At 47.3% G+C, this 19,556-nt stretch overlaps 2 protein-coding genes across 8 annotated transcripts; one reads left to right on the top strand and one right to left on the bottom strand.

Annotated features, from left to right (window-relative positions):
- Positions 1-1,689: 1,689 nt before the first annotated feature.
- LOC130150109 (rab-like protein 2A) lies at positions 1,690-11,883 on the bottom strand. 5 transcript variants are annotated; one of them, XM_056340699.1, is made up of 8 exons: positions 11,720-11,883; positions 11,581-11,610; positions 11,303-11,382; positions 5,814-5,893; positions 4,753-4,864; positions 2,743-2,840; positions 2,439-2,522; positions 1,690-2,146 (listed from the first exon to the last, which is right to left on the bottom strand). In XM_056340699.1, the coding sequence occupies exons 1-8, from the start codon at positions 11,839-11,841 to the stop codon at positions 2,066-2,068; spliced, it is 687 nt and encodes a 228-aa protein (XP_056196674.1). In that variant the 5' UTR covers positions 11,842-11,883; the 3' UTR covers positions 1,690-2,065. The 5 variants fall into 5 exon arrangements, with proteins under 5 accessions (XP_056196674.1, XP_056196676.1, XP_056196675.1 ...); XM_056340701.1 differs by lacking the exons at positions 11,303-11,382; positions 11,581-11,610 and having other exon boundaries at positions 11,720-11,853; XM_056340700.1 differs by lacking the exons at positions 11,303-11,382; positions 11,581-11,610 and having other exon boundaries at positions 11,775-11,793.
- A 140-nt stretch (positions 11,884-12,023) lies between these two features.
- Positions 12,024-16,225, top strand: NME6 (NME/NM23 nucleoside diphosphate kinase 6). Of its 3 annotated transcripts, XM_056341374.1 has the most exons (6): positions 12,024-12,165; positions 12,279-12,381; positions 12,416-12,539; positions 12,992-13,152; positions 13,419-13,596; positions 15,086-16,225. In XM_056341374.1, exons 1-5 carry the CDS (start codon positions 12,076-12,078, stop codon positions 13,583-13,585), a joined length of 645 nt encoding a protein of 214 aa, XP_056197349.1. In that variant the 5' UTR covers positions 12,024-12,075; the 3' UTR covers positions 13,586-13,596; positions 15,086-16,225. The 3 variants fall into 3 exon arrangements, with proteins under 3 accessions (XP_056197349.1, XP_056197350.1, XP_056197348.1); XM_056341375.1 differs by having other exon boundaries at positions 12,500-12,539; positions 13,419-16,225; XM_056341373.1 differs by having other exon boundaries at positions 13,419-16,225.
- Positions 16,226-19,556: the final 3,331 nt, after the last annotated feature.

Raw genomic sequence — 19,556 nt, 5'->3', positions numbered from 1 at the left:
GTCCTGGAACATCTGTCTTCCACACATTCAGCATCACCGTGCAGAGATGAGAGCGAGCTCTATCTTACAGGCCCACAACCCCTTCCCACCAAGATTCTACAGAGCCTTTCTGTGCACTGAGAATACAGCTGTGCCAGGTGCTGTGAGACGGGAGCCAGCTGCAGCGCTGATGGTGGCCACCCAACTACCTCTTCATCCTCTCTCCTCCGCTGCAGGGGGACAGCAGTGGACAAAGATAACAGCGCTGACTACTTCTGGCTTGTTGGTGTGACCAGTTGGGGAAAAGGCTGTGTGACAGCCAGGCAGCCCGAAGTATGCACCTCCACTCAGCACTTCTATGACTGGATCCTGGTACAGATGGGGTTGCACCCAGCAGTAAGGGCTACTCTAACAGCAAGGGCATGGAGTCATTTTGTCACCACCTCAAGCCCTATTCAGAGGCCAAGGCCAATATAAACACGATTATCTCCTGCCCATTTCCACTCCAGAAGCTGGTGGAATTCTTTACTTGGGTGCGGGAAGTCCTGCAGGTTCTAACGGGAAAAAAGCTTAAGCAGCAGGACGAACAGGATCCAGTGCAGGCTGCAGTGTACCACGACCATTTCTGTCTGGGGCAATGCTTGCTGATGCAAAGGCAGCCTCAGTGTCAAAGGTCTGTCCTGCCCATGCTCCTCTGAATGCACACAAATGCTGAAGCCGACTTAAGTTCTTGAAAAGGTATTTCAATTTTCACAGCTAACCATGCTTCAGTGCAATTCAACCCCCTGTGCAAGGCAAGGACTTCCACGCCTGGCACGTGCAAAATGAGGCAGGCTGCAGGCAGGTAAGTCAGGCAGTCGCTCAAAAGGGCTGAAACCATGCCTGGTCAGAGAGGTGGTACAGTGGAATAAGGGAACACAGGTCATAGGGGCTTAGGGGTCTTGGGGAAAGCAGTTGGAAACACAGAATATCTTAGGCAGCTACCGGTGGGATCTGTGTGTTTGTGTACAATGCACGAGTGAACTTGAAATTGGACTCTCATGACCCAGGAAACACACATATAGAAAGATCCAAGGTTTGCACCGATGACTGGGTAAGGAGCTTGACTTCAAGCCACAGATATTACATGGACTTAATTTCCAAACTGTTATTTGAGGAATCTATAAATATGCTGTGCTTACGAATCTAGGGAGGGAAGGTATGTTTCTGTCTCACTAGTAAACATGCAATCCTCATCATCTGGAAATGCAGAAAAAGATTGGACTGCATTCATGTTTATGTGAGTGGTGGTTATGTCTACATGGGTGCTTGTAAAGATACTGCTTTGTTTATGTCAGTCTGTTTTGCCCTTCACATTCATTGTGTGAGTCTGTGTTTGTGTGCCTGGCTCTTCAGAACACAGCAACACACACAAGGGAACAGCAGCTGCCATCCATCAGGCTGGGATAGGACAAGTGTCCCAGGTCTGAGAGTCCACCTGATTCAGCTCTATTGGGCCTGAAAGGAGAAATTCCCCTGTGTTCAGAAGTCTACCAGATTTGGCTGCTCCATAACAGAATGGGGAAGGAAACCTAAAGAAGCTGCAGCAGAGATGACGGGGGTGAACCGAGGGGCAGCAGTGGCTAGGCTGTGTAAGCAATGGGGAGAGCTGGCAGTTGGACTCGTGCTGTGTAGTGACTGGACTGGCTCATAACAAAAGCGGAGGATGGGTGCAAGCTCAAAGCTTTATAAAAAGAATTCTTTAGTGTTTGTTTTCTCCAGTAGGTACCATTAAAGCATCTGGGCAGGACCCTTCCCTGCATGTCCAAGAGCAGTTTAGCCCTGCTGGCAAGCTTTGCCTTGAAGAAGCATGTGGTAACTAGCAACCACGTGGATACTTCTGCCCTTTCCTTGACCTTGATATGCAGTGGCTAGGGCCAAGTCAAGGGCGGTTATGCCTAGACAGCCTCCCACTGTCTAGTAAGGTCCAGCTGCCCACCACCAGTGCTCTCAGGGCATGACAACAATCACTCTCCTCTGTGAAGGCCAGCTCTAACTAGCCCCAGAAATCTAGAGCAAAGGGAAAAGCAGACTCTGGGTCCAGGGCTTAGGCAGATGGGGGCTTCTCTTCAGGGCAGCTCTCCTCTTTATCTGACAAACTCTCACTCTTCTTCTGCAGGTCAAAGCTCTGGAAAGGAGCAAGACAAAGAACTGCTGAGAAGCATGAGAGCAACAGCTACACTTGCTGCAGTTCTTTCAAATTTGGTCTAGGCAGCATGGACTCTTCAGAGGGTGACCGCCTCACCCCTTCCAACTTAGACACAAGCAACACACAAACCCCATGGTGTCACCAGCATAAGGCAAATCTTTCCATGCTTACCAAGTTTCACCCTTTGCAACAGGCTCTGCTTTCCCTGAGGGAAAAAAGAGCAGAGCTGCTAATCACTTAGGAGGAGTGCAGTAAGTAGAGCCTTTTTTACCTCCAGTTCTTGCATGACCTCGTCCATGAAATCTCCCGAATTCTGTTTGTAAGCAACTGCCAGTTTGATAGCGTCATTGAAGAGCTGATGAGAAGGAGAATGCTTGTTACTCAAAGTAAGGGGCACTGGGCTTCCGTAACATAGGGAAACTGTTCCCACACCCCAGGGAAAAAAAACCCAACCCTCTGCAACTACCTATAGCTCCGAGGACCTCATAAATCGCCAGAGATGTACTAGCCCATTGTTTGCTCTCTGTGCCTACAGCAGTCTCCATGTGATGCTGAGCCAAATAACTATGTTTTACCTTCACCACATTGGTGCCATCTGCAGCAGACACAAAGTAAAAGGGCAAACTGAACTTCCGGGCAAAGTTGAAGCTTTTCTGGGTCACCTTCATATCCGCTGGGGGTGAAAAAAGAAGCGGTCAGTAAGACATCACTGTAGGCAGAATGCCAACATATGCAGAAGTGGTGGAGCAGCTGGAGACCAGAGCCCAAATTAGCTGCCAAGGCCTCCTCACTTTAGTATAAGACTATGAGAGTGCTCCTCAAAAGCTACAAGGTTTTAAAAGCAATAGCATCAGCAAACCATTGACAAGAACACACAAAAATAAAAGGGTTCCTGCTGGTTTATCCTTGGTCTGTGACTAAATTATAGATTGATTCTGATGTGCTATAAATGCCTAATTCTTTGCGGCTTAGAACATATCAGTTCACTTGTGGTGTGGCAACGATGAACATTTTCCAGGCACACCCCTATGACTTTGCTGTGTGTCCACACATGACCTGGACACTATTGCCAGTACTAGTCATGCCTCACCCTCCAGTTTGTCCTTTTGAACCAGAACTCCCCATTGCCCTTGTGCCGTGTTACCTATATTTGTGTGAGTCAAGGGCACGCTCACAGTATACAAACGATTCTGTTATTATATATTTTTACTTAGCAGGCAGCTGGTCCAGCTACCCCAGCCTCCAGAAGCTTTATTTCAGTTTTGGAACAAATCTATGGCATATTTACAGGATGTGCTGACACAGCAGTAAGAGCTCAGATTTTTGATGGATAAGACATCCTGTGCATCAGCACAGGAGGATGACTCCAGATCATCTGCCTTTTCTCAGAGGCAACAGCTGAAGGTGTTCAGACTCCAAATGCTGGCCAGTGAGCGCTGCCCAGGCAGCCACTGCCCACCTCTTTGCAGGAAGCTGAATCAACTGTTTTGCAGACTGGGCCTGTGTTAAGAGCTGTGGGCCGATCATTTCCTAGTCCGGGTAGAATACAGCAAACGATGGCAAGGCAGAGGACTCTCTTGGAACACTGTCCACTCACACACAGAACACTAAGAGCAGCATTCATCTACACAGACGTTCTGTCTACAATATGGTGGCCAACACCAAGTCCATTCGCCTTGGACTTCCTGTACAGTCCGTGCAATCAGTGGATTCAAGGCTGTCTTGGCACATCCTATAGGAAAGGCTTTTATTGGGAAAGACCAATCATGCCCTAAGTCACACCACCGAATGAAATGAACCTCTGTAGACAGCAGTGGGAGCCCAGACACCTTATTCAGGTAGACACAGCTATTCACAGCTGTGATGATTTCTACCATGAATATCAGCAAGGAATCCCATGCCTGACGCTGTACTTGACAGAGAGTAGCAAAGACTGTGGTCCTAAGGCTATGCATTCTCTCACTGATGCTGAGCAGACAGCTGATGTATTATGTGCTCACGCAGGAGGCAGACCACAACCCAAACGGCAGCTATCATGAATGCCTAGCTGGCATTCCTAAGAGGAAGGAATCATCCAGTCCCCTGCAGAGGAAGGTGAACAATTTTGCCAGCAGTTATATTTAGACGCTTTAGCACAGAGGAGTCCCACAGAAACCTACAGGTTGAATTAGCAACACAAAGGCAGTTACTGGCTCTATCAGGGGAAGCCACATGATAGGTTATGCTCCTCTTCCAGCAAGACATCCTGCAGTCTTTGACTAGGTACTGCTCCAATCAGCTTTTGGGTTCTTGCTGGATGAAATGGGCAGAGCAGTAATGACAGAATTGCAAGAACATCACTTGAATAAACTTTAAATGGATCAAATTTGTATTTTTAATTGCTAGTAAAACAAGGGCAAGAGCCTATAAAACAGCATGTAAGGTCAGTACAGGACCCAGCTATTTGTTTGGTTGAATACAGCCCCGGGGGACTAATACTCAAGAACTCATCTGGACCTAGCAGCTGAACAACATTCTTTCTCAGCCAGGTCAGAAGAGAATCACATGACAATCCTTAGAGGTTGAAAGAAGAAGATAATACTTACCATCAATTTTGTTGGCCACCACAATGCAAGGAATCTCTGGGCGAAATTCTCTCAGCTCCTTGTACCAGCTGTTTAAGTTCTTGTAGGTGACTTTCCGCTGCACATCAAACACCTTCCAAAAAAGAACCAGCTATCATGGGGCCAACAGCAGGACAACTCTTGATCAACCCACTGCACCAAAGACAAGTACAGAATCCAGAATTTTCCCAGGAGGACATCAACAAAGGCAACTGACCTTTGTTAGAAAGGATGCAAGAGAAAAGGAAGAATATCCAGCAAGCTTTGAAACATGCAGCCAGCCTGTTTCTTTGCATGATGCAGGAAACAGTCCCTCATTTTTCTTTACATTCTTATTTTATACTATTGCAAACACTGTATCACCCATGACAGTGAACAAGCACTGGGAAAGATCTGTTCTGCTAAGTAGATTCACATGTGAGGCTTCTTTTTTTTACAATTAAAATATCAGTAAGTTGTCTGATGCTCACAAGTGATGAGAAATAGTGGAAAGTTAAAGCAACGATACAAACCAAGAGATTTAAGTGGGTTAGGAGTCAGGAAACAAGACTGATTGCAGCTAATAAATGGGAATTGCAAAGTACAGGAAAATAAAGGCCAGAAGACCAGACAAGAACGTCTTATGTAGTACCCCTGCAGAACATGTCAGAACAATTTTGTACTACATAATCCAACAGTTACATCACAGAACAAGCAAGGAATGTCTTCTCCCTCGCATCACCTCTGAAAGGACTGCTTCTAAATAGGTACATTCACCTTACTGGAAACACAGTGAGAAAAATAAGGAAACTTAGAACACAGCAAAGTCAGGGAATATAGTAAGAGTGCTATCAGGAAAGACAGAAGAGAGCTAAACATACCCAACTACGCTGGTTTTATCTGGTAAGAGAAGAAAGAACAATATAGGAAAGTTTTTTTAAACCGCTAGAAGAGACAAGAGTTGTGAGGCAGGACAATCATTAAAAGTAACATACAGGCCAAGTGTCAGCGGGACTGTTACTAGTCAAAAAGCCATCACATTACAGCTGAGAGACTATCCTTACCATGATACAAGCGTGAGCCTTATGGTAATAGGATGCATGCATGCTCTGGAACCTCTCCTGTCCAGCTGTGTCCCAGAAGTCTGTAACACACAAAAAACAAGCTTAGAATGACACAACTTTCCAAGTCTTGTTTTCCTCACAACTTAAAACTCAGGATGCAAAGCCCAGTCCATCTACTTAGGGTCACAAATTGAGTTTTACCTCACTAATCTGAAACATTCCAAGGCTAAGAGATTATGCAAAATTAGGACCTTTTCTTAGTGAGGCTTAGCTATGAGTTGTACTGACACTGAATATTGTCGTAAACATATTAGCAAAAGAGAAGTCATCAGTAGATAAGATTTATAAAGGACAGTAAAATGAAGCTAGTCCTAAGTGCAAAGAGGATGACAATGTATGGTACTTCGTGGCATATGAAGGCACAGACCCCAGGTGAGATCCTTTACTGCATACATAAGTGCTGGTTATATACAATCACTTATCCACCCAAGTTCTGCCCTGGAATGTGCCTATATGCAGCAAAGCACCTTTGCAGCCAGTTTGCACTCCACCAAGCCCTTTACTTCCTCCACGGTCATCTGAGGAGGTCTCTTCTTCCCAGACCACGATTTAAGCTGTGGGAGGCTTTGGGCAGCCCCTCATTGCAGACAGGTGTGCACAGAATTGATTTGCAGGTGAGCTCAGAAAGCCAGATTTAGTGCTAGTTGCTTCCTCACTACGTTTTAAGGCATAATCACTCTGCAACCTGGCACCCAGACAATGAACAAAGCCTTTTCTCAGAAAGGGCCCTTACAGTACTTCAAGACTAGAGATGACAACAGGAAACAAAATCTGAACATCTTGGAACAGCTTGATTTCTCACACAGTGATAAACAGTCAGCTGTCTGCCATAGGAAATGTTCCATCTCCTTTTGCAGACAGTCTAACCCTGCTCTTCCCAGCAGCACAACTCGTTCTAAAATCATGAAGGGTGAGTTAGCCTGAGACAGACAGGTCCCAATTCATTAAGTACCTTGTAGAATAGGTACCATGAAGCATACCTGAACAGTCACCAACATTTTAATGCCTTTTTCTGTTTGTGCATCTCAGGTAGAGATCTCTCCCCCTCCTCTTCCTAGACTTATAGGGTAGTATTTGTGTCTTATTTGTTGTATAAATTTACACAGCTTCAACTGAGAACCATCAGATATAGTTACTACTTCTGTCAGCTAGATTGAAGCACGCCACTCCACCTAAAACTGATTAAGCCACTTTCCTTAGTGTTTACTTTGCATTGAAATTAGTTATTGACTGGATACCGCATCCAGCTTGCAGGATGATGACTTCTTAAACTGCCCAAAATATAGACAAATACTCATCAGACCACATTTGCATTCATTTTGGGTAGTTTTGCTTAGCTTCTAAAACTGCCTGATCCTTTTAATGTGCCATTTCAGAATCCTCACTTACAAGGAAAAAAGAGATGCTAGCGACCATGACCTGTGAATGTTCCCAAATTAACTTCCCAAACAACGCGGCAGCTGTCATGGGAGAACTTGCTATAGCTCATTGAAAAACACTGCTCCTTTTATCACTAAATTCTCCAGATCTCGCCTGTATACCCCATGTCACTCCAGAACATAGGAATTTATGAACTTTAAAATCCTTGGGAAAAATAAGATCCATAGAGTAAAGAAATACACCAAATTTTAATGCAATCCTAACTCTACCACATGGTATTTGGTGATGGCCACTAAGATTAGCTCAACAGAGTAAAAACTGAACCAGCAAGGGAAGTGGCAAATCTGCACAATTTAAAGTCATCAGGTGAAACTTCCTGCCTTTACAAAGGCACACTTCATGACAGGTCTTCTCTGCAAGGTAGCCTGGATGATCGGCCCTACGTTCAGAAAAGGTGGAGACAGAAGACACTGTGAACTCTTCTGTAACATAGGCCAGGTTAATTACTTAAACTACAGCCAAGTTACTTAATAAAGTACTAAATCCATGTTAAAAACAAATCCTTGACAGATGAATCTATATTTTGCAAGCTGCCTTAATAGTAACTTCACTTACTGGTTAAAAAAATCTCTCATGTTATCTTTTATTTGAGTTCACCTAACACCAGCTAGTTTGTTAAATATTTTTTGCTAATGCTACAGCCTCTTTTTGTAACAAGTTCCTGTTCTCTGGTATTTTACCTTCTCCCTATGAGGCTAACCAGATTGAGTCATCATTAGGCCTTTTTTTACCATTTTTCAGTTCTTCTCATGTCTCTTCTCTGAAATCTTGTATTGGGTTTAAGCGGCAAGGTTTTTGTAAGGGGTGCTGCTGCAGTGGTGCCTTTTGTGAGAAGACACCAGAAGCTGACCCCATGTCAAGCAGAGCTAGTTTCAGTCACCTCCAAGACAGACCCACCTGTGGCCAAATCACTCCCAGTCAGCAACACTGGCGGTAACATATTTAAGAAGGGGTAAAAAATGCTGCGCAGCAGCTGTAGAATCAACGACATTGGTGATAACATATTTAAGAAGGGGTAAAGAACACTGTATAGCAGCTGTAGAGAAAGGAGTAAGAAAATGTGAGAGAAATGATGCTGCAGTTGATGCAGGAGGGAGAAGAGGTGCTCCAGGTGCTGCAGCAGAGATTCCTCTGCAGCCTGTGGAGAAGATGCTGGTGAGGCAGGTTGTTCCCCTGGGTCCAGGTGTCCTCCAGCTGGAGGACCACAGCGGAGCAGATGTCCCCACTGCAGCCCATGGAGGACCCCACGTTGCAGCAGATGGATGTGCCCTGAAGGAAGCTGCAGCCTATGGAGAGCCCACACTGGAGCAGGCTCCTGGCAAGAACTGTGGCCTGTGGAGACATGTGGACATGTGGAGACATGTGGAGGCCTGTGGAACTGTGGCCTGTGGGAGCAGGAGAAAACCTGCTCCCATGCAGGAGTAGGTTTTCTGGCAGGCCCTGTGGCCCACGGGAAACTCATGCTGGAGCAGTCTGCTCCTGAAGGACCGTACCCTGTGAAAAGGACCCATGCTGGAGCACTTCTTGAAGACCTGCAGCCCATGGGAAGGACCCAGGTTGGAGGTGTTTGTGAAGAACTGTATCCACAGAACTCAAACCACAAAATAAGACAATGCTTCTCTTGAACTTCCATCTGTAACACACAGTGAACAATACTGTGCTGTCAGAGACTAATTCACATAGGTTAATGCAATGCTCCACTGGCGTAAAGAAAAGTTAGCACTTGTAATAAAACTGAAGCTATGGGATATTTGAGAGTATGGCTGATAAAGCTAGGATGCTTGTAGTCTATCAAAAAAACCCTGAGATAAAACAGGTGGCATTTTTTTGTAAGAACATACAGGCTGGACATATCCAGAGAAAGAATTAAAATATTCTAGAAACTTGAAATATAGCAATTGGTACATATACCCAAAGTAATTAAACAATCAAAAATACCCACTAAAAGGATGACCAATAATAGGAAGATTGTGTTAAAATGCATTAAAAAACCAGCAACTAAAATACTAGGTCTACTAAAGTAAATCCATGGCATGGATTTTTATAATTGGTGCTGACAGGCACCAAAATCCTACTGTAGACTATTTTGTAATTAGCATATGGCATATTTCTTCTCAGTTATTTACTATATTGACAGAATAAAGGAGTCTGAAGTCAGTTTCATACTGCAGCTAAACTAATACAATCCTAGCTTGCAAGAAAGAGCAAGTCCACTCCCTTCCTTTGGCTGTGCCTGTGCATCCACCTGCCCCTTTCACCAGCACTGGTGTGTATAAGTCTCCATGGTGAAAAGCTTTAGGAAGACAGATGAGTAGAAATTCACTCACTTATTTTGTGAGTGGTTAATATGTATGGCTAGCTTCCTGAAATGGCTTGACAATGGACAGGACTAGGCCTATAGGTGAACACTGGTGATACATAGGGGAGAAGAACTGCAACTTTCATGGGCAGTTAGCTTACCTTCTTGATAAAATCTAAATCTTAGCTAGCTTAGTTCCATCATGACACTGCAACCTTAGCAACAAGCACTTTGACTAACAGTGACTAACACAGCTAAATCACAATCCTTGCAGCATTTACTTTGACAGGTATTCAACTCCTTGAAAAAAACAAAGATAATCTTTGCCTTAGATATCCCCTTGCCTGGAAGTCATGATTACTGTCATAGCTGAAGAACCTAGTAACGGACTAGTGATCTGGCGTGGTAGATGAGGGAAGAGCAGTGGATATCATCAAGGCCTTCCGTAAGGCTTTTGGCACCATCTCCCGTAACAGCCTCATGGAGAAGCTGTCGATGTATGGGCTGCACGAACAGCAGTGAGGTGGATTGAAAACTGGCTCAATGGCCAGCCAAGAGGGTGGTGATCAGCAACATGAAGGCTTGGCTGGAGGCCAGTAACTTAGCAGTGTACCCCTGGGGTCAGCACTGGGTCCGATCCTGCTCAACATCTTCATTAATGATCTGGGTGATGGGGCAGACTGCGCCCTCAGCAAGCTTGCAGATGACACAAACCTGGAAGAAGTTGCTGGTACACCAGAGGGTTGTGCTGCCACGCAGAGGGATCCGGACAGGCTGCAGAAATGGGCTGACAGGAGCCTCGTGAAGTTCAACAAGGAGAAGTGCAAAGCTCTCCACCTGGGGAGGAACAACCCCACAACACCAGTTTATGCTGGGGACCACCCAGCTGGAAAGCAGCTTTGCAGAAAAGGCCCTGGGGGTCCTGGCTGACACCAAGCCGTGGGAGCCAGCCACACTCCCTTGCCACAAAGGCGGCTAATAGCATCCTGGGCTGCATTAGGCAAAGTATTCCTTTGTCTCTACTCAGCACTTGTGAGGCCACACCTGGAGTACTATGTCCAGTTCTGGGCTCCTGAGTACAGGAGAGACACAGACATACTGGAGAGAGTCCAACAAAGAGCCACAAAGATGATGAAGGGACATGAGCATCCCCCTGTGAGGCTGAGAGGGCTGGGACTCTTCAGCCTTGCGGAGAGGACGCTCAGGAGGGAATTTCATCAATGAGTATAAATCTCTGAAGGAAGAGTGCAAAGAAGATGGAACCAGGCTCTTTTCAGTGGTGCTCAGTGCTAGAGGCAATGGGCACAGTGTGAAACACAGGAGGTTCCCTCTGAACATCAGGAAACATTGTTTTACTGTAGGGGTTACTCAGCACGGGCACAGGTTGCCAGAGAAGGCTGTGGAGCCTCCATCCTCGGAGATCCTCAGAAGCCATCTGGGCACCTGGCTCTGGGTGGCCCTGCTCGAGCAGGGAGGCTGGACCAGGTGACCTCGGCAGGTTTTTTCTACCCTCAGCCATTCTGCGATCCCTTTGTTCCCCCATTTCCCCACCTAGAAACCACCGTCTGGCATCCCCTCGCCCACAGCACGGAACCCTGCCACGTTCTGCGGTCCGCACACTGCTGCACAGGCCGGCAGCACCGCCGCGTCCCTCCCACCCCACGCACCGGGCAGGGCGCCCCCCACTCACCCACGAGCACCGCCTGCCCGTCCACCCGGGCCCGGTGCTTGTAGAGCGTCAGGGCGAAGGTGGAGAGCTGCTGGGGGCGGCTGCGCCCGTGTTAAGGAGCCGACGGAGGAGCACATCCCCCCAGCCCGCCGCCACCGCCGTTCCCAGGCCTGGCCACCCGCTGGCCCCGGCCGGGCCTCTCGCCGCGCTCCGCCGGGCCGGGGTAGGCCGGGCCACCAGCCTCAGGGCCGGCCGGGAACACGGCCGGGAACTCAGGGGCCGGCGCGCCGCAAGGATACAAGCCTTCGAGCAGGAACCTCTCCAGCAGCCTGCGGAGAGAGCACGGCACAGCCGTTAGGCCGCGGCACCGGGCCGGGCCGCCCCGCCCCTCCCCGCCGGGAACCGGCCGGCCGGCGGCATGCCCCTACAGCCACGCACTTGGACTTGCCCACGGCGCTGTCGCCCAGACAGATGATCTTCACCGTCTCCTCACCGCCGGCCGCCGCCTCGTCCCGGGACTGCTCCGCCGCCGCCGCCGCCGCCGCCGCCGTATCCGCCATGGCACCGCCTCCGCATCGCCGCTGCTACGCGACGCGGCCCGGCCCATCTCGGGCCCCGCCCCCCCGAGCCCCGCTTAGGGCCCCGCCCCCGAGCCTCTTCGGGCCCCGCCTCCCCCGGGCCCCCTCGGGCCCCTCCGAGCGTCACCGAGCGCTCTGCCCCGCCCCTCCTCCCCCTTGCCTGTGCGTCACGCGCGCGACGCGTCCCCCTCTTTCGTCACCGGCGCGCCGAGCGCCATGGCGGTGGTGGGGCGCAGCGGGCGGCCCCTGCAGCTGACGCTGGCGCTGCTGAAGCCGGACGCCGTGGCGCACCCGCTGGTGCTGGAGGTGAGGGCTGGGTGCCCCGGACCGCCCGGCCTTGGCCCGGCCCGGCTCGGCTCGGTCTGTCGGCCCGGCGCGGCGCCCGCCCGCCCGCCCAGCCGCTGCGCCTCTGCCCACAGGCCGTGCACGAAACCATCCTCAGCAACCAGTTCCTGATCGTGCGCGCCAAGCAGCTGCGCTGCGGCCGGGAGGAGAGCCGCCGCTTCTACCGGGAGCACGCGGGTAGGCGGGCCGGGGCCGCCGCTGCCGGCAGCAGCACGGCGGGGCGGGCACGGCGGGGCGGGCGCTGCGGGCCGGGAGCCGGCAGGGCCCCGTGACTCGGGCCGCCTTTCTCCTGCAGGACGGTTCTTCTACCAGCGGCTGGTGGAGTTTATGGCCAGGTGCGTGCCGTGCCCGCGGCCGGGCGGCGCGGCGAGGGGGGGCTGGCTTGGCTCCTGACCCTTGGCCCCAGCAAGGCTCCTGCACCGGGAGGTGGCCGCCTCGGCGTGGGATGATGCTCATCAGGCCGTGGTGCACCAAGGTGGAAGGCTCTGGGCCCAGGGGTGGAGAAATGCCGGGAGCCCGCTCTGCTGTGACAGCAGGAGTGCTAGGCGGGGTGGCATCCCCGAGGGCTTTGGGTGCTGTCACCCGGGAGGAAGTCGTTCATGCAAATGCTTTGCTTCTGAGCTGTAGGCTCAGTGTCTGGTGTCATCGTAGGTCTGCATCACCTCCCAGAAAGCACAGCGTGGCAGTTGCACTTCCTTGCTTCTTTGCACATGTATTTATGACAATGAAGGAGCTATGCCCTTTTGTAACGTTATCTACTTCTGACCTTCCCTGGTTCTTTTTTCAGTGGCCCCATGTGGGCTTATATCTTGGCCCATGAGAATGCTGTCCCCCTCTGGAGATCCCTGATGGGACCCACCAAAGTATTCCGAGCCCGAAACAGTGTCCCAGACTCCATCCGAGGAGCTTATGGCCTCACCGACACCAGGAATACCACTCATGGCTCAGGTAGACTTGTCCTTCTTGGCTGAGTGTTGGGCAGAAACTGAAGCTCAGGGAGGTGTAGGTGATGATACTTTGTCTGCCTTTGCTTGCTTTTCTTTCTGGGAGTCAAAGTTTATTTGCTTGCTTCTGTAAACTCCACTCATACCTGTCCTGGTGCGACTGAGCCTGCTGCTTTTCTTTATGGCTTCTGCCCTTCCTTCTGGAACAGGGCATGTATTTGTGGTGCCAGACTGGCATCTCTCATTTTCTTTTCCTCTGTTTTCTAACAGATTCACCAGCGTCAGCCAGCAGAGAAATTGCCTTTTTCTTCCCAGAATTCAATGAACAGCTCTGGTACCAGCAGGAAGAGCCACGTCTGCGCTGTGGGCAGGTGTATTACAATGCTGAGAAGCGTGTCCACTGTGTGTTCAGGGATGAAGAAACAGAGTTGACCTGAGATACCCAGGGGTATGGTTTGTTGAGCTGGAAGTAGCTGCTAGGCATGCTGTTTGGGTCAGCCGCGTAACAAGACATAGAGCCTTTGCATGTTTTAAGGAGCCTGAGGGAGGGAAAGACCTTATGCATATTACGTTGTGCTACCTGGGATTGGATTATGTTATTCATGCAGCATACAGGTGCTGGGGTGTTTTAAGAAAAACCTCTCAAGTAGCAGTGCTCCAGCTTGATAGAGAGGACTAGCCATGCAGTTCACTGGTCCCTCGTGTTTATTTGGATACGAGTGGTACAGATGAGTTTATCAAAGGGTTAGGTCAAAGGCAGTGTCTAGTTCCCGTTAGGATATGATTGGTTTTGCTGATATAAGGCTTCAGATTCTTAGTATTTGCTCTGTTGCCACAGTCCGCCCCTTAAGGAGAAAAGAGGGGAAAAAGAATGCAAAAAAAAATGCAGCTGTAAGCAGGTCAATATTAACTCTTCTGTCCTTGCTTTCTTGGATCCAAGCTGAGAAACAAGGTTGTCTTAAGATTCGAATCACAATACAAAATTGAAGCATCTGGTGGAGGGCATGGTTAGAAGCTGTTCTCAGGAGGAAAGCAGTATGTCCTCTTGTTCAGTTTGGTCTGGGCCTGCAACAGAACTTCTAGGGGAAGTTGCAGAAAGGTGTGGAGTAGTCCAGTGCCTGTGAAAGATCTTCTGTTCTGTGCTTTTGGATTGCGTGGGGCATGAGATCAGTAGTTCTGATGAAATGTGGTAGAGTGGCTATTAAAGCTATGGATTTCTTGAATCCATAATAAAAGGCTAGAGAAGTCGATTTGAACTCTGGTACAGAAGAGGCTGTAGATCAGGAGCTCTTTTCATTAAGCTTTGTAACAAAATGCTTAATGGCAACTCGGAGACTTCACTGCCTATAGACTTACTGGGCATTGAAGCACCGAGTTCCATATCCTTTGTAAACAAGATGGACAAGTCATTTAATTATCCAGATAACTGATAAAATTATTAATGATGGTGCATGAAGACTTGGTTTTGATGCACAATGCAAGGTTCTGACATGCTTATTTATGTTTTCCCGTGTGATACATTTAGAGATCTGTTCCTGTATGAGTTTTAATCCATTTAAACTGTTCCCCTAATAGCTTCTTACACTGCTGGTTTGGTGTTTTTTTAGATTAAGGTGCCACGTTGTACTGACTGACTTTTATTTTGAATAATTTCAAATGCACTGTATGGGTGAAGGTACCTTTGTAATGTACTTGGGACAAGAAGTTTGTTAGCTTGACTCCCTCTTGTCAAATTTACTAGTGAATTATTGTGTCAAAGATCAAAGGCAAGTTACTCCGACTTGTTTAAGACAGCTATGTGAAATGTTGGCCATTTGATTGGAAAATGTTTAATTCGAGGAAGTGCTGCCATAGAGCTTCCTTGATTAAATGCATCGACCTTTTTATTCCTTCCTTACTGTTATGTGAGATTAAATGCAGTTACTGTTTTGTTCCAGGTACAGATCAAAAGGATCTGCGGAATATTTCTGCATTTTTGCATTGCTGCTTTTATTTTCACCAGCAGCATCCAATGGTGGATCTGCTCATGGTTGAGTATGCATTTGTACAGGTCTGAAGCCTTGCTGTCCGTAATGCTACTGTCAGTTGATATTTTATTGATTTCCTGAGTTTCTGTTAAGTGTGTTTTTCTCGTAACTAGTAACCCTACTTACTTTTTTCATCTTCTTTATATTGTGCTTAATTTTTTGGGTATTAATTTGGGATGTCATTAAATAATAATTCCTAGCTTACGCTTCTCATTTTAAATGTGTTTTTTTCCTAGTCATTTGCTATTATGATAGCAGATAGAGATGGCAGATACATTTGGGGAAACTGACCCTTTTAAAATTTCAAGTACAAATAACACTGACTTAGTGGTGCAGTGTTTTTGCTGAATAATTATCAGATCACAATCACCACTGCTTAGCTGCCAGTTTTTATGTCCATTTTAACATTTCTTTGGTCCACCAAGACTGTACCTGAGTGGAGGTTGTCAAAACTGTGCAGTCCTATTTCCCTAGACAGAGTGTGTGTTTTGCAAATCTAAATATGTTCCACATATTTATCAGGTAGATCCAGTATTGAAATATTTGGTGTTAGATGCAGGAGGTAGTGTCAAAAATTACTTTTAATATCAAAGGAAGCATTTGGATTTATGAGATGACAGCAGATGTTCTCTGTTTTGAGGTTTCTTACAAAAGTCTTCTTCCATCTCCTTTTAAGTGATCCAGAAATGTTTTTTTATCTTCTCTAGTGACACTTAGCATCTGTTTTGTATACTTCCTGCTGCCTCTTGGTCCTGGGGTGAATCACCTTTGGTTTTGTAACTTCAAATGGCTTTAATTTAAAATGATTTCTCGGACCCTTTCTGACTTTGCTCTTCTTGCTGCCCCCTTCCCCGTCCTTAATCTGTTTTTACAGAACAAGTTGAAACCTCTGATTATTCTTCTATTTATTTATATATTTTGTTACACCTGAGCCAAACTATTCTTAATAAATTTCGGTAATGCCTAGCATATGCAATCATAAAGATTTTCGATTGCTTTATTTGAGCTCCAAACATTATGTTGCAAAATAATAAAGGCAAGTTATCTGAATGCTGGTTTACCTTACATTTGTAATGTCTGATACAGCAACAATCTCATGCACAGTAGGCATTTGTATTTTGGTTGTTGTCTTCTTACTAATGTTTAAAAGTATTCTGCCTGTTTATTTGCGCAGAAGCGTGGTTTCTGAATATTAGACTGAAGGATGCTGACCCATACAGTTTCTGCTTTCTAGAGGAAGTGCTCCAGTATTTCACAGAAATACTAGGGTCCAGTTAACATAATTTATCCCACCAATTGCTTAGCTTCCAGACCTCTGACGTCTCCTTGTGCTCAGGAGATAGGGCAGATTTCTGCAGAATTTCCCTGCAACATCTTTTCTCTGGAAAAGATAGACATAGTCCCATTTTAATTTTAAGTACTCAACTTCAACAACTGCTTACATAACATAATACTTTTTTTTTTTTTTTTTTTTTTTTCCTTCCCCCTCTGCTACTAGGTGTTGTGAGAAAGTACAGAAGCCAGTTTTGTTTATCTGGGATATTTTGTAAGGAAGGGGAGCAAATAAAGAGGAAATCTGGCTAACAAAATTACTAGATGATCGATGGGGAATCTATTGTAACGATGTTTGAATGCAAGGGCAGTTTGTGTCCTGGACAGGTTAGTAACTGGGATGAGGATCTGATGAAAACTCTTTCTGCCTGGAATCGACCAGAGCTTTGAACTGTTTATCACGTAGATGAGGTTGTCTAGAAGCAAGACCCAAGCAAGCCTATGAAGCAAAGTGTGGATCACTGTGTAGACATTAATACAGTCTGTCATGTATTTTTCTCTTGCCTGTACTTCTGCCTTGTTGAGCCCAAGATTAGGTTTGGTTAATAAGTCCAGATCTAGCCCCTACTTGACCTGTCTTGGGCATAAGGTGCAAGACTGTTAATTTTCTGTGATACGAAGAGAACAGTCATCGTCTATTTTTTTTCCTGCAGTTTGGTGTTCCTCTTACCCTTTGGTCTTCCTGTTCTGTATATACAGAGTTTGGATTCTTGAAGGACTGAAATGCTTGGAGCTAATGGAAAGCTTTGGGCTCAGTTCATGGGCCGTGATGCAAGTACAGACAGATTGAAGTATAGCGATGTCTCCTGGCATTACGCTTTCTCCATTACTGAGAATGGAGCTGCATATGACTTTCAATGGCAAATTGGACCTCTTGCAAAAGAGACTTTATAACCAGTCCTGTGACACGGGTAATAAAAATGTCTCAGTAATCGTCTGTCTCAGGATTTTTCTGCCACCTGTGGAGGGAGGCATGCCCAGAGAGGTTGTGCAGTCTGCTCTGGAGACATTCAAAACCCACCTGGATGCAGTTCTGTTGCAACCTGCTCTAGGTGAACCTGCTTTAGCAGAGGGTTGGACTAGATGGTCTCCAGCGGTCCCTTCCAATCCTGACCACTTTGTGATTTCTGTGATTCACAAACAGCAGGAGAAGGGCAGGTGTGGCAGCTGCAGTTTGCTGCAGCCACTTCAGGTTTCATGTAGCTGTTGTGTAGTGGAGGTGTCTCGGGTGCAACAGCAGATTCTAGAGAATCTTTGCATCAGCAGCTTCTTAGTGGCCTATTTCTCTCCAGGAGATAATTCATAGTTAAGATTCATGTATTATTTCAAACAACGAAACAGTCCCTGTAGCTTATAATTAAAGCGTGGCACTGAAGATGCCAAGATGGCATACAATACAAACCCAGGGACATCTTGAGCTCTGGCATTGCCACAGGTGCCCTTGCTAAATTCCTCCAATATTGTATTGTAATATAAATTCCTCCAAATTTATATCTAAAACTGTAACACATGCACACTTCTATGGAAAACCCTGGCCCAGCTCCATATTGTGAGATGTCTGTCCAGGTGCTTAGATCAGACACTGTGGCCCCAGCCAACGTGCTTTAGCTGCAGTATCTGCTGTGGTACCTGTGAGTAGAGCAGGAATTTGCACAAGAAGGTGCCATCGGTATTCTGAGCAGCCGTGGAACTTCACCTTTGTATTTCCTGTTGCAATAACTTATGTTTTCCATAAAGTTTACTCTCATTCAGGTATTTCGTATTGACTGCCGAAGCACTGTTAAATTATTTACCTTGTTCTGCTTTTAATACTTCAACAACTTCATGTGTATTTTGTTGTCTAGACCAGGGGTCCTCAAACTACGGCCGGCGGGCCAGATACAGCCCCCCAGGGTCCTCAGTCCAGCCCCCGGTATTTACAGACCCCCCCCACCCCACCCTGCCGGGGGTTGTTGGGGGAAACCAAGCAGCCGCAGATGACTGACTGTCACTTCATCCGTGCGCCGGCCCCCTGGTTAAAAAGTTTGAGGACCCCTGGTCTAGAGGGCGAACATTTCAGACAGAGATGGGAAGTCTCTAGAACAAAGAAGTTCTTTCCCCATGTCTCATTCTGCTGCTCCATGATGATGCAATTGATTACAGCACATGTAAACAGCTTCAAAGTTATTGCCTCAAACTTTTAATAGCCCACTTTGTGCCTTGTTTACAAGTCTCACAAAAACATGCCGCGTGAGGAAGTGAAGTGCTTTAGGCTTTTGGTAATTGGTACTGAAACCCTAGTGGCGTTTCCTCTGGAGAGAAGCCTGTGGGGAGTGGGTACCCAGGAGACAAACTGGAAACAAGAAAACTTATCTCTCAAACTTCAGTCTTCTATTTAAAGCACCTTGTTTGAAATGCACTAATTGGCCCCTGGGGCAGATTTGATGCCCAAGACTGGGCGAGAAGCCTTGGAGGGCTGCCTCTGCAGCAGGATGGAGCTGGCCATAGGAAGAGGGAGAAATGGAGTTGGGGCAGCAGGTGCCACAGCTGTCCAGGAAGGTGGTGGTCATTGGGCAAAAGTACTGCTCAGTGGTGGCCAGAAAGACTGTCCTTGTTGCTTTTGAAGTACAAGTTGGCCAGGAAAAAGCAGTGACCCTGGGGCTGCTGCCAGGGTCTGCCATCAGAAAGTGAACAAATGCACTTGCCGGATGCCAGAAACTGGTATTCAGCTCTGATAATCCATGTCCATTTTCTGTGGTAATGTCTTCAGGACAGTCTTTAGGAGAAGAAATATCAACGTTTGCATCTTCTGCTGTCTCCTGAGGCATATCAACAAGCTGAGGCTTGTTCAGCTTGCAGAAGGAATGGCTTTGGAGGGACCAAATAGCAGCCTTCTGGTAGCTACAGGGAGGTTATCAAGAAAAGAATGTCAGTCTCATCACAATGGGACATGGAGGGAGGCTGGGCGGCTGCAGGCAAAATTCAGGTAGGAGGTTTCAAGTTCATAGACTCAGAATTTTCTTAGTTGGAAGGGGCCCACAAGGACCACGGGGGGAGAGCAGTGGATGTT

Source organism: Falco biarmicus, chromosome 5, assembly GCF_023638135.1.
Source record: "Falco biarmicus isolate bFalBia1 chromosome 5, bFalBia1.pri, whole genome shotgun sequence".
Classification (NCBI taxonomy): Eukaryota; Metazoa; Chordata; class Aves; order Falconiformes; family Falconidae; genus Falco; species Falco biarmicus.
This window is presented reverse-complemented; position numbering and strand designations above follow the sequence as displayed.

What these genes read in the sequence shown, in the direction of transcription:
- NME6 (XM_056341374.1), top strand. Translation starts at nt 12,076, where the DNA reads ATGGCGGTGGTGGGGCGCAGCGGGCGGCCCCTGCAGCTGACGCTGGCG. An exon ending in CTTCTACCGGGAGCACGCGG is followed by an intron (nt 12,382 to 12,415) that starts GTAGGCGGGCCG and finishes TGCCGGCAGCAG; the next exon opens with CACGGCGGGGCGGGCACGGC. An exon ending in CTGGTGGAGTTTATGGCCAG is followed by an intron (nt 12,540 to 12,991) that starts GTGCGTGCCGTG and finishes TTCTTTTTTCAG; the next exon opens with TGGCCCCATGTGGGCTTATA.
- LOC130150109 (XM_056340699.1), bottom strand. Translation starts at nt 11,841, where the DNA reads ATGGCGGATACGGCGGCGGCGGCGGCGGCGGCGGCGGAGCAGTCCCGG. An exon ending in CGGGCAGGCGGTGCTCGTGG is followed by an intron (nt 5,894 to 11,302) that starts GTGAGTGGGGGG and finishes TGTGTGTTACAG; the next exon opens with ACTTCTGGGACACAGCTGGA. An exon ending in GGTGGCCAACAAAATTGATG is followed by an intron (nt 2,841 to 4,752) that starts GTAAGTATTATC and finishes TTTCACCCCCAG; the next exon opens with CGGATATGAAGGTGACCCAG.